The sequence below is a fragment of the Zingiber officinale genome, chromosome 7B, assembly GCF_018446385.1.
Source record: "Zingiber officinale cultivar Zhangliang chromosome 7B, Zo_v1.1, whole genome shotgun sequence".
Classification (NCBI taxonomy): domain Eukaryota; kingdom Viridiplantae; phylum Streptophyta; class Magnoliopsida; order Zingiberales; family Zingiberaceae; genus Zingiber; species Zingiber officinale.
Genome location: NC_055999.1, coordinates 108957745 through 108969676, shown reverse-complemented (window position 1 = coordinate 108969676; position 11932 = coordinate 108957745). Strand labels below are relative to the sequence as shown.

At 41.1% G+C, this 11932-nt stretch overlaps 3 protein-coding genes across 3 annotated transcripts; 1 reads left to right on the top strand and 2 right to left on the bottom strand.

The window, feature by feature from the left end:
• The first annotated feature begins 462 nt into the window (after positions 1–462).
• On the top strand, positions 463–4920 carry LOC122006827 (hexokinase-2-like). The gene is made up of 9 exons (XM_042562477.1): positions 463–986; positions 1615–1765; positions 1854–2036; positions 3166–3240; positions 3379–3534; positions 3649–3747; positions 3825–3955; positions 4305–4386; positions 4479–4920. The coding sequence occupies exons 1-9, from the start codon at positions 715–717 to the stop codon at positions 4830–4832; spliced, it is 1503 nt and encodes a 500-aa protein (XP_042418411.1). The 5' UTR covers positions 463–714; the 3' UTR covers positions 4833–4920.
• A 213-nt stretch (positions 4921–5133) lies between these two features.
• LOC122006826 (receptor-like protein kinase HSL1) lies at positions 5134–7803 on the bottom strand. The gene is made up of 2 exons (XM_042562476.1): positions 5886–7803; positions 5134–5807 (listed from the first exon to the last, which is right to left on the bottom strand). Exons 1-2 carry the CDS (start codon positions 7309–7311, stop codon positions 5341–5343), a joined length of 1893 nt encoding a protein of 630 aa, XP_042418410.1. The 5' UTR covers positions 7312–7803; the 3' UTR covers positions 5134–5340.
• LOC122004663 (receptor-like protein 52) lies at positions 7338–8505 on the bottom strand. Its single transcript, XM_042559515.1, has 2 exons — positions 7473–8505; positions 7338–7384 (listed from the first exon to the last, which is right to left on the bottom strand). The coding sequence occupies exons 1-2, from the start codon at positions 8503–8505 to the stop codon at positions 7338–7340; spliced, it is 1080 nt and encodes a 359-aa protein (XP_042415449.1).
• Positions 8506–11932: the final 3427 nt, after the last annotated feature.

Sequence of the window (11932 nt, the reverse complement as noted above, 5' to 3'; positions counted from 1 at the left end):
ATTTAACCGATTACTCATTCCTTAAAAGCCATTGAATATTTAAAAAAATCACAAGCTAACCAAACACAGATTTTTAAAGTAACTTTAGGATAGTTGTTGATAAAAATTATGTACATCTAATATAAACCTTATCCAATAAGTATTTTGGTGGATTTAACTTAGGTTTTTTGTTGATAAAATGAAGCTTGGGTAAAAATTAAAAATAAGGGTGCGTATATATTTTATTTTGAATTTATATCTCAGTCTAATAATTTTATGTATGCTCTCATCAATTTCTTACTTGTGTGACATTAATTATCTATTATAAAAGAATAAGTATGTGAATTAATATTACTAAATTATAGAAGGTATAAATATAAAGTAACATTTAAGCATTTAAAAACTTTATCCTAAAGATAAAATATGTAAATATTTTAATCCTGAGATATTTTTTTCTTTTTGCCATTTCTCTTTTGAAAATAAATCCAACCCTCACGCAAATCACATAGGGAAAAGTTGCAAAATCTCTCCTTTCCCTTTCTGGCCGATTGGGATCGAGCGTACGAAGTTGCGGGTTGTCGCAAAATTTCATCTTTGATCTTGCAATTTCCGGTTTCCTTTTTTTTTACATTCTGCGGAAGGATCTTGGAAGGCGGAGCTCCGAGGCTCGGTCGTTGGGTTGCTTGGGAGGTGGGCAGCGGCTCGTCGGATCGGCTAGGACCGGCTCTTGTAATCATGAGGAAGGTGGCGGTGACAACGACGGTGGTGTGCGCCGCGGCCGCGTGCGCAGTGGCGGTGCTCGTTGTGCGACACCGCATGCGGAGCTCGGGCCGGTGGTCCCGGGTCGCTGCGGTGATCAAGGAGCTTGAGGACCGGGCCGCCACGCCCATCGGGAAGCTAAGGCAGGTGGCGGACGCGATGACGGTGGAGATGCACGCAGGCCTCGCCTCCGAGGGCGGGAGCAAGTTGAAGATGCTGATCAGCTACGTTGACAACCTGCCCACTGGGTATGTGCCTTTTTTTTCCATATTCGAAAGGAGCCTCTTTGTTTTGTGTATTAAACAATCAACTGTATTTATAGTGTGGATTTCTTGAAATTTTACCATTTTGGGCGTGAACTTTCTTTCTTATGACTTCCCAGAGTCAGCTATTTCATAGTGGCAAAGTTGGATCTTGTACCAATTTAACATTGCTAGTTATAGCTATTCTTGGTCGGTAAGAGCATAGTTGGGTCGTTCCTTTTACGTTGTTTGTTTCTTCTTGTGTTGTGTTTTCTCTAGCAATAGATTAAATTCGATGCTATTAAGGAAAAATCTAAGTTCCCATTGTAATTTATTCTCTTCATCATAACCCTGCCTTCTGCTATTTTCCTTCTCTCTAGTTTTGCCTTCTTCACCTTTGTTTCTTAAATTTAGCATCTTTGTTGCATTATGGATATGTTACTATTTATGAAATTTCATTTAAACTTATTCACTTGGATTTTTGTCTGAATGAGGAACACTCCTCAAGAATGAACTGACATTGGAATTAAATTGTTGTTTTTTTGTCACTTGTGCTGTATATACAACTTTGAACTACTGTCAAAACTTGACATTCTAAACTAACACCTTAGACTCCTTGGATATCATTTTCAAGGGATGAGGCAGGATTGTTTTATGCTTTAGACCTTGGAGGAACCAACTTCCGAGTACTTCGTGTACAACTAGGAGGGAAGGAGAAGCGTGTCGTCAAGCAAGAATTTGAGGAGGTTTCCATACCACCACATCTAATGGTTGGAGGCTCAGATGTAAGTGAAAAGCACTGATTGTTATGTTATTTATTCATCTTCCATTTCTTGTGTATCTATCCTTTCTTACATCTGAGAACATTTTCAGGAACTTTTTGATTTTATCGCTTCGGCTTTAGCAAAATTTGTTGCTTCTGAAGGTGATGATTTTCACCTTCCTGTTGATAGGCAGAGGGAGCTTGGATTTACATTCTCTTTTCCCGTGAGGCAAACTTCAATTGCATCAGGCACTCTAATTAAATGGACAAAAGGTTTTAATATTGATAGCACGGTAATTGCAGAGCACCTTTATTCTTTCAATGAGATGGGTATATGTATGACTTTTCTATGTGCTAATTTATTAAAAAAAAATCTGTTGCATGATGAAACTAATTTTCTTGCCCGGATTTTTTTTGTGGCTTACCTTTAACAGTGGTTCTCACCTTGCTACCAGAAGAATATTTTTTTAAAACAAAAACAATGCCCCGTGTATTCATTGTTTAATGAACTTTTATAATATAATTTGCATTAGAAACTGAAAATGTATATTGGCTCTTTTCGCTATGTTTTGCATAAATAAGTTCTTACAAATCTCATGGTTCTCAATGTAATGGTTGTACTTTCAGGTTCTGATTTGCAGCAGAAACTATATATATATATTGCTTGCTAAACTTCAAGGATGCTTATGGACTTGGTTTATAATCCTTAGTGCTCTTTCTTAGCATATTTGGTTCAATCAATGTTGTCATGATTGAGATTCTAACAATGGTGAGGAAATATAAAATCCAAATACAGATGGCATCTCAACCTAATTTCTATCCTATGATCTAGATCTTGTTTATTGTACGCAGCCTTATCTTGCTTGCAAGATGCTATTTCTGAAACTCAAACCCGTGACCTCCATGTCACATGGCAACAACTTTATCGTTGTGCCAATACTCCCCTTCAATTGTAAGATTGCTAGGTCTCGATTGCAATTTGATATTTATGCTACGAGGAGAGTATCATTTCCCATTTCTTTCCATTTATTATGTTTATATATTTCTTACAATGGTGACAACCACTCACCAATCAATTATCTTATGTAGCGACTTAAGGTATGTAATCAAGAAATGGGGTGAGTTTAATAATACAAAAGCAAAATTAGAATAGTGTTCACTTTCTAATCTTATTTTGACTTGCATATTTCTTCACTAAAACTTGATAGCTTTTCATAGCTTACCATGACAAATTTCTCAAAAGACTTGTAGCATGGACAACTTCATTCTCAATTTTTCGATTTGTTCATTCAAGGCGTATTTCTCACCGCTTTACTTTCGTGGGTAGCTTAAAAATCTGGATCAAATGATTGAATTAGATAGTTGAAATTAGATAGTTCAAATGATTTGTTTACCTCATTTTGTTGTTTTTGTTAAAAACAGGTTGGGGAAGATGTTGTAGCTGAATTGACTAGGGCCATGGAAAGACAAGGCTTGGATATGCGAGTCTCAGCATTGGTTTGTTTCTCTTATACCTTTTCCTGTTGTTGAAGATTTGTTTACAGATATCAATTCACAGCCTATTCTTAGTGTAATCAACTTTTATATATATAGAGCTAGATATTTAGTAAATGCTGGTCGTAATTTTTGTTACAGGTGAATGATACAATTGGGACATTAGCTGGGGGGAGATATTACGATCGTGATGTAGTAGCTGCTGTAATATTAGGCACAGGTACAAATGCAGCCTATGTCGAGCGTGCCAATGCGATACCCAAATGGCACGGTCTGCTACCAAAATCAGGAGAAATGGTAAGCATCAGCTCCTCTAATATAGTTATGACTAATTAATCATATCGGAAAACAAGACTATTATATATTTGTATATCTGTTGGCACGGTCTGTTTAACTTGTTATGGCATTTAGGTTATCAACATGGAGTGGGGAAATTTCAGATCATCTCATCTTCCTATAACAGATTATGACCGAGCATTAGATGTCGAGAGTTTGAATCCTGGAGAACAGGTGATGCCTCATATCTGAACATTATCGTTAGGAGAACTTGTTTGGATTTGCATAATCAATTATATTTGCGGTTGCAGATTTTTGAAAAGTTAATCTCTGGAATGTATCTGGGTGAAATTTTACGAAGAGTGCTCTTAAAATTGGCTACCGAAACCGCCTTGTTTGGAGATACTGTCCCACCGAAACTCGAAACTCCATTCATACTCAGGTATGCTTGATTTTGGCCAACAAACTAGTCTCTTTAAATTTAGTTGCTTAGGACTTCAGAACATGTTCTCGAGATAAAACTCGACTCTAGCTATAGATAGCTAAGATTTGTACTTGGTTTGCTACGTTCTAGAACGCGAATAGATTTTCTTACGAAATCCATCATATGAATTTTTTTTATACTGCAAATTCTCAAAGAAAAACATCTCAGTGAATATAGCTTAAATCATCTAACTTGTAGATCATTCATCTCTATCAGTGTTTTAGTTAAGGCCAGTTGAATATACTCTACCTTTCATTCGACTGTGAATCTCCTCTACCTTCTATACTTAAGCTATTGTATTTTATAGGACACCTGCGATGTCGGTCATGCACCATGATAACTCGCCTGATCTAAGAGAGGTCGGGAATAAGCTGAAAGAACTCCTGGGGGTACATCTATCGGTTCATGAAATATCGGCATCTTTACTTCTTAACCCGTCATGATTTTCTTGTATAATCTTCTGTTTCTGCTTGATTTACAGATTCCTAATACATCTCTCAAAACAAGAAAAGTGGTGGTCCAAATCTGCGACATCATTGCCAAGCGCGGGGCTCACCTGGCTGCAGCTGGCATAGTGGGCATTCTGAAGAAGATCGGGCGTGATGCTCCGCCAAAGGACGTCAGTAAACTTCCAAGGACCGCCATTGCCATGGACGGTGGGCTTTACGAACACTACACCATATTCAGCGACTGCTTGCAAAGCACCCTTAAGGAGATGCTTGGGCCAGAAGCGTCAACTGCTATCGTGATCAAGCTGGCTAACGACGGGTCAGGCATCGGAGCATCTCTCCTAGCAGCTTCTCACTCACAGCATCTAGTTCTCGGAGAGTCCTAACAAGCAGCATCTAAAACCTAGCTAAGATGAACCTCGCGCCGCACTGCGCCCTGTTTTATTTTAATCTGAAGGAAATGGTTTAACTTAATCTTTTGAGATAAGCATATGGTAGAGTAGAAACAAGGAGGTGGTCGCCACAAGAAGAGCAAAGACTTGTGAATCCTGCAATTGCCATTGCAGCAGCCCCCATTTTAGTTTCATCATTTCTTTGCTATTTCCGTTTTTTGCTATACAATCACTTCTTTTTGAAGTTCATGTCATGTCTCTCGAGTACGACGGTGTTTGTTATTCTTTTGTTGAGTGGTGTGTTAAGATGATCTGAAAACTTCACAGATTATGTTCAAGACTTCCTATTGGGACGAACGAACACAAGGTTTAAGCCCCTTTTGCGAATAGTTGCAAGTGTTTGTGAACCTTGAGGAAAGTGCGGTAGCCCCTTTTAGTAGGTTTCGGGACTGAAACCCTAAATTCTTAAGCTCCTCTCGCAATTTCTGAATCTCCTCTGCAGCTATCTCTCTTCCTCTTCGCCCCAAACCTTGATCGCAATCGTGTCATCGTCCACTTCGTCAACAATGGTTGACTCTTTGCGTTGACTACCGGACTTGATCTGCGACGGGAGGTGCGGCGCTCGAATGCTGTCAGCCTTTCCTCCGGCGGCCCACGGCCGGTTGCACTCTAGCAACATCTGCAAGACATCCTTCATGGTGGGACGTCTCGAAGGTAAAGTATCGGTGCAGAGGAGACCCAGCTTGAAGACGGTCGTGACGTCCTCCGTGTACGGCGAGTCGTCTCCCATCGTCGGGTCGACGACCTCGCTCAGATTCCTGCCTTCTTGGAACTGCATCCACGCCCACTCCGCTAAGTTGCACTCCGCGCCGTCGTTGTTCGCTTCTCTTCCGGTCGTCAGCTCGAGAAGAACAACGCCGAAGCTGAACACGTCCACTTTCTCGTTCAATCGCCTCGAGTAACCACATTCTGTGCAAGAATTCGAGTGTTAGAAGAGTGAAAAACAAATCGAAATTGTTTTTTTTTTAAATTTTATGTTGTCCTGACCAGGGGCCATGTAGCCGAAGGAACCGGCGATGATGGAGACCGTCTCGGGCTCGCCGGGCCTAACCAGCAGCCGAGCGAGCCCGAAGTCGGCGATCCGGGCGTCGAAGTCGGGATCGAGAAGTATGTTGCTTGACTTGACGTCGCGGTGAATGACCGGCGGCAAGCATTCATGGTGCATGTAGCTGAGTCCTCGAGCAGCTCCGATGGCGATATCGAGCCGTCGCGGCCAGTCCAGGGGCCCCCGGTTTCCGTGTAGCCACTTGTCGAGGCTCTGGTTCTCCATGAACTCGTAGACGAGCAGCTTCGAGTCAGCGCTGGAGATGCAGCAGAGGAGCCTGACGATGTTCTTGTGGCGAATGGAGCCGAGAATCTCCACCTCGGCGAGGAAGCTCTTTTCGAGCTTGTTGCTCAGCCTCTTGGTGTTCCAGATTTTCTTCACCGCCACGACCTCGCCGGCGCGGTTACCCAGGGCGACTTTGTAGACCTGCCCAGCGCCTCCACTGCCGATCGCGTTCTCCTCCTTCATGCCACGGAGGATGTTGGATTCGGTGAAGTCCACCGCCTGGAACGAGGTCAGCTTCCAATGAGAGAGGTCGTCGTCGTCGTAGCGTCCGGCAGATCTCCTACGCTTCTTCTGGTCCCTGTAGACGAAGGCCGCGAAGACCGCCGCCATCAGTAACACGGCCGCGCCCAGGGTAAAGAAGAGGATGTGGAGTCGGTGGGCGAGTCCGCCGGAACCGCTGCCGCCGCGGTGGCAGGCGGGCACGTTGAGAAGAACGCCGCCACTGGCGGCGCAGAGCCCATGGCTCGCAAGGAAGCTGCGGTCGTACGCCCCACTCTGTAGCGCTGCCGGGATTTCGCCGGTGAAGCTGTTGGAGGAGAGGTTCAGGAAGGAGAACCTGAGGCCGCCCATCGCCGAGGGGATCGAACCGGTGAGCTGGTTCACGGACAGATCGAGTGAATTGAGCACTACAAGATCCCCAATCGACGACGGGATCTCGCCGCTGAGCTGATTGCGGCTGAGATCGAGCTCCGTGAGATATCTCAGCACCGATATATCTGCCGGGATGCTTCCGCCGATTGCGTTGCCACCGAGGGCGAGCGTTTGGAGACTCGGCAGCCCAGCCATGCTCGTCGGGAGGTGGCCAGAGAAGGCGTTGTTCCTCGCGTTGAACACCAAGAGGTTGTAGGCAGAGCTCGGGATCTGGCCGCTGAACCGGTTGTTGCTGATGTCCAACCTCGTCAGGTTCCATGGGAGCGAGCTCGGGATTTCGCCAGAGAAAGAGTTATCCCGCAGGATCACAATAGTCAGATTCACCGCCGACCACAGCCCGGCCGGAACATCGCCGGTGAAGTGATTTCCATACAACTGGATATTATTGAGCTTGGAGCATTTGCTGATGGACGGCGGGATCCGCCCGCTCATACTGTTATTGTAGAGCAAGATGGAATTCAACTCGCCGCCGTTGCACAGCCCTTCAGGGATTTCGCCGGATATCCTGTTGTCCCAGACCTCGAAGTTCCACAGCGGCGAGTGATTCCCCAATTCCGGAGGCAGGACGCCGGTCAACGAGTTGTGGAAGAGACGGAGATCTCTCAAAGACGGGAGGCGGCCGATGCTGGCCGGTATCTCGCCGGAGAATTGGTTGTAGTACAAGAAGAGATCAGAGAGGTTCTGCAAGTTCCCGAATTCTTCAGGGATAGAACCATTGATTTTGTTGATGGACACATCGATCACTTGAAAGCCCAGGGCGATCGATCCGTCGATGACGATTGGTCCGGATAGATTGTTATAAAACAAATATAACTGCTCCAGTTTGGGAATCCTCCAAATTCCGCTAGGAATTTGGCCGGTGAGCGAGTTCGACGACAAGTCCAATAGAACCAACCCGGTTAGATTGGAGAGCCAGGTCGGGATCTCTCCGACGATGTTGGTACTCACCATCCGGAGGTCTCTGAGCTTGGTCAGGTTGCCGAAATCCGCCGGAACCCTAATCGGCGCGAAGGAATTGTAGGAGAGGTAGAGGGTCTCGAGATTGGAGAGATTGCCGATTTCTTTGGGGAAGCTGCCGTTGAAGAGGTTGCTGTTGAGGATCAGCGAGCGAAGCGCCGGGAACCGGCCGATGGATGGCGGGACGTCGCCGGAGAAGTTGTTGGAAGAGAGGTCGAGGTGGGTGAGCAGAGGGGAGAGGCGGTCGACGTCGGTGGGGACGACGCCAACGAAGAGGTTCTGCGAGAGGTCGAGGTAGCTGAGGGAGGAACAGTTGTATAGGGCGACGGGGAACTCGCCAGGGATGTTGTTGTAGCTGAGGTCGAGGTGGGTGAGATTACGGAGGAGGCAGAGGGAGGCAGGGATAGGGCGGGAGAGCATAGGGTCGGAGTCGGAAGGGTTGGAAAGGGTGATGTTGACGACGGAACCGTCGGCGGAGAAGTCGACGCCGGGCCAGGAGGAGGTGTTCCAGGTGGAGTCAAGGTAGGGGTCAGCCCAGTCCTGTTGGATGCGGAGGAGGAGCAGCCGCTCGTTGGTCGACGGCGACTGGGACCTCGCAGTGGAGGAGAATGAAAGGATAAGGAGGAATAGGAACAAAGAGAACAGATATGGGCCGGCTTTGGCAGCCATCTGTAGGCGGCGGCGGCGAGAGGAGGTGGTGGTGAAGCCGTAGAGGAACGGAGTTGGGTTACTTATTCGAAGGAGAAAGTGGAAGTGTATCCGGCAATTGATTGGCCAAAAAAAAAACGTGGCAAAAGGCGAAAAACCATAGACTAATGATGCTGTGAGTTTGGAATATCGGTACAATTGAGAAAAATGTCTCTCATTATCAACCTGACTAAAATGTATCCGCTAATTAAAAAAAATAATTAATTCGACTGGATAATGTTAAATCTGGGTGATGATTCCATAAAAGTTTTTATCTCGATCACTAAAATAATATTTGTATCATAGTTAAAAATGGAGCCGTGGATATTTAGGAGATAAGTGAGAAATGTATCCAGTAATTAGATACGTGTGGTACTGGATGGGTGCTAGAACAGATTGATTGATCTTAATTTTTTATTTTAAAATTATTAGTTTGTATATCGGTATAATATGTTGCAGTGGAATTTAACCTCCAATAATTATTGGTGCGGTATGGTTGACGTTTAACTACCAAAGAGATGAAGAAAGTGTTAATGAGCAGATGGTATGGAATTGTGATAAATAAATAAATAAATATTATTAATCTTGTTATAATATTTTGAGATTAAATTTCTAATTGAAGGATATAATCAGAAAAGAAAAAACACAAAGTATGAGGACTGACGAAACAAAAACGGACACGTTGCCGTAAAAAGCTCACAGCCACGAGTTGGTCTTCGTAGATCTAACATTCTAGAAAGGTAGAATGGTCGATGGTCGAGGGTCAACTTTAGAAGTTAGACTAACAATGTTTTAAAAACTATATATGAATCGTGTATGGGCCGCGCAGTCATTGCTAGGGCAGTTGGAGGGTAAATCTTCTGGATTATTTGTTATTTGTTATGTGATAAAAGGTGATTCGTTTGTCCTTAGTATTTCTGTCAATCCGTCCTTAGGTCAATACGGAGGAGGTAAATCACGAGTGACTACTAGTCATTAGTGCAAATGGCCAAGACATGGGGGAGATTATGCTCGATCACGTCGAGTTTCGACCCCAAGACCTCATGTGGCAACACCCTATGTCTTAACCATCGCACCGCCCCAAGGGGACTTCTGGATTATTTTTTATGATTTAAGAGATGGTCGTTAAATATGTATTGATGGAATACATGATCTCAATTTATAAAATAGGTGAGAATTATTCATTTTTACTAATGCATATTTAGGGATCATCCTTTGGACCGCGAAAAACGATCCGGAGGATTCGGACTCAATGAGCTGAGTCGGACTATTTTTTTTTTAATTTAAATTTATTTGATTGAGTCGAATTTAAGATGAATCGTGTTTTTGAAATGATTATTTAAATTTGATATAATTTATTTTGTATGAGTCTAAGTTTATTTGAAATTTGACTTGAACTTGATTCGTGTATATGCTATTGAATTTTGAATTTAAGTTTAACTTGGGCTTGATTTATTTAGATATTATCGAGCTCTCAATTCAAGTTTGTTTGATTGTTTGAAACTTTTAATTATTCGATCGGTTATTGAATTTGATAATTCAAATTTATTTATTTATTTTATTATTTATTTAGTATATTGATAATAGTTTTATTAATAAATATGGTTCGTGAATATTGTACATAAATATTGTTCATGGTGGTAAAAAGTGAATACGCTCGCCACTAGCGCCCTCGTCAACCCGTCCCAAGACTAACACGGAAGAGGTAAATCAACCCCAGACCTTATGGTGACAACACCTCATACGCTAGCCACTAAACTCATCCGAGGGAACACATATAAGCAGACTTGTTGACCCATGATCAAATATTTAACCTCATTTTACCAATCCATTATCTCACTATTTGGGTTAGGTTCAGAAAGCCCAATGAGTCCTTCGACTCATGAGTTCATTCCATAATTAATATTGCACTTACATAAATATTGTTCATGAACATTATTTATAAACGTTGTTCATGAACATTATTTATAAACGTTGTTCATGAACCTTAACAAAATAAATACATATATGTTCAAATTTATTTATTTTATTTAAATTTATTTATTTAATTGATTTTATATATTAAATAAATATAAATAATTTCTTACTAAACTTAATACCATACTTCTTCATAATTGCTTAGTTTATTTACCGGAGTAGAGTCCGATTTAAATGGATCATATATATATTGGGATTTGACCGGAAGGATTCAAAAATTGATTAATCGTATGAAATCGAGATTTTTTTTCTTTCATGATACATTAACAATTTAATTTTTATTAAATTTTAAATCACTGAGAATAAATACTTTGTTTTTTTCCTTCCGACCTTAGTCAGGATGATAACTCAGTGTCCAATTTGAACACATCGGAAAGTCCAACAATGCACAACGATTTTTCTCTTACGTAAAAAAATATTTTTTAAAAAAAATAAAAAATTAAAAACTCAGAGCGGAATTGTGTGTTTATTTTTTCCACAATTGACTATTGACAAAGACAGCTGCATTTAAAATTATAGAATTTTTGAAAGGTACATTTGTTTTTTATTTTATCTTAAAAATATTATTATGGTACTGAATTTCAAATAACAATACCACTACCATGCTTATTTTTAAAAAATAACACTTTAGCATGATATAAATCCTAAAAAAAATAACATGTTGATTTTTAAAATATAACACTGTGATATTATTTGCCTCCGGGACTATGATGTAGTGATATGGAAAATTTTTATGAGACCAATGATCACAACGTTACCAGTGATGTCTTCTTTTAAAAGTTTCACAATTTTAAATCCCCCTGTGATGAATTGCATTTTTTTTATAGTAAATATGACCCTTTTTCATATTTCTTAGATATTAGACATCTTATAAGATTCTTATAGTGGCATATTTTATATTTCTAAAAATTTTCATAGATTAAAATAATTTGAATTGCTATGAAAAGAATATGAAAATGGAATCAGAATAATTGGCTTTTCTGTGTGCATGTACTGACGAATACTTAAATTTTGTCACTAGTTTGGAAATTATGCATTGTCGGCAATGAGAAAAGATCAGAAAAGAACAATTTTTGCCTTAAAAAAAAAGGTATAGTTAGAAAAATGAAAGCACAATTGAAATCATAGCACAAGGAAATTCGCTAGAACCTGTGAGCAATCCAAAAATATTTTACTCTCAAAAGGAATATAAATTCTTTACACATTATTTATCCTTTTTTTAAAAAAATAAGTATGATAATCAAGTTCACCAAAAAAAAAAGAGTCGAATATAAATAAATATATATACAGATAATAATGTATGTTTTTTTTTCTTTGACAAAAAAAATAGAGAGAGATTTTTGTTGAAAAAAGAAGATACAAAATAACTGGAAAATAATTCAATGATAATAATAGAATATTATAAGATAGTTCAGCCGAGTAAGTAACTTAA

Excerpts from the sequence above, each read along its gene's own strand:
- LOC122006827 (XM_042562477.1), top strand. The coding sequence starts at position 715 with ATGAGGAAGGTGGCGGTGACAACGACGGTGGTGTGCGCCGCGGCCGCG. Across the intron at positions 987-1,614 it reads GTTGACAACCTGCCCACTGG|GGATGAGGCAGGATTGTTTT; the intron begins GTATGTGCCTTT and ends ATCATTTTCAAG. Across the intron at positions 2,037-3,165 it reads GTTTTAATATTGATAGCACG|GTTGGGGAAGATGTTGTAGC; the intron begins GTAATTGCAGAG and ends TGTTAAAAACAG.
- LOC122006826 (XM_042562476.1), bottom strand. The coding sequence starts at position 7,311 with ATGAGCGGGCGGATCCCGCCGTCCATCAGCAAATGCTCCAAGCTCAAT. Across the intron at positions 5,808-5,885 it reads CTTCGGCTACATGGCCCCTG|AATGTGGTTACTCGAGGCGA; the intron begins GTCAGGACAACA and ends ATTCTTGCACAG.
- LOC122004663 (XM_042559515.1), bottom strand. The coding sequence starts at position 8,505 with ATGGCTGCCAAAGCCGGCCCATATCTGTTCTCTTTGTTCCTATTCCTC. Across the intron at positions 7,385-7,472 it reads CCCGTCTTTGAGAGATCTCC|GATATCCGGCGAAATCCCTG; the intron begins GTCTCTTCCACA and ends CTGGGACAACAG.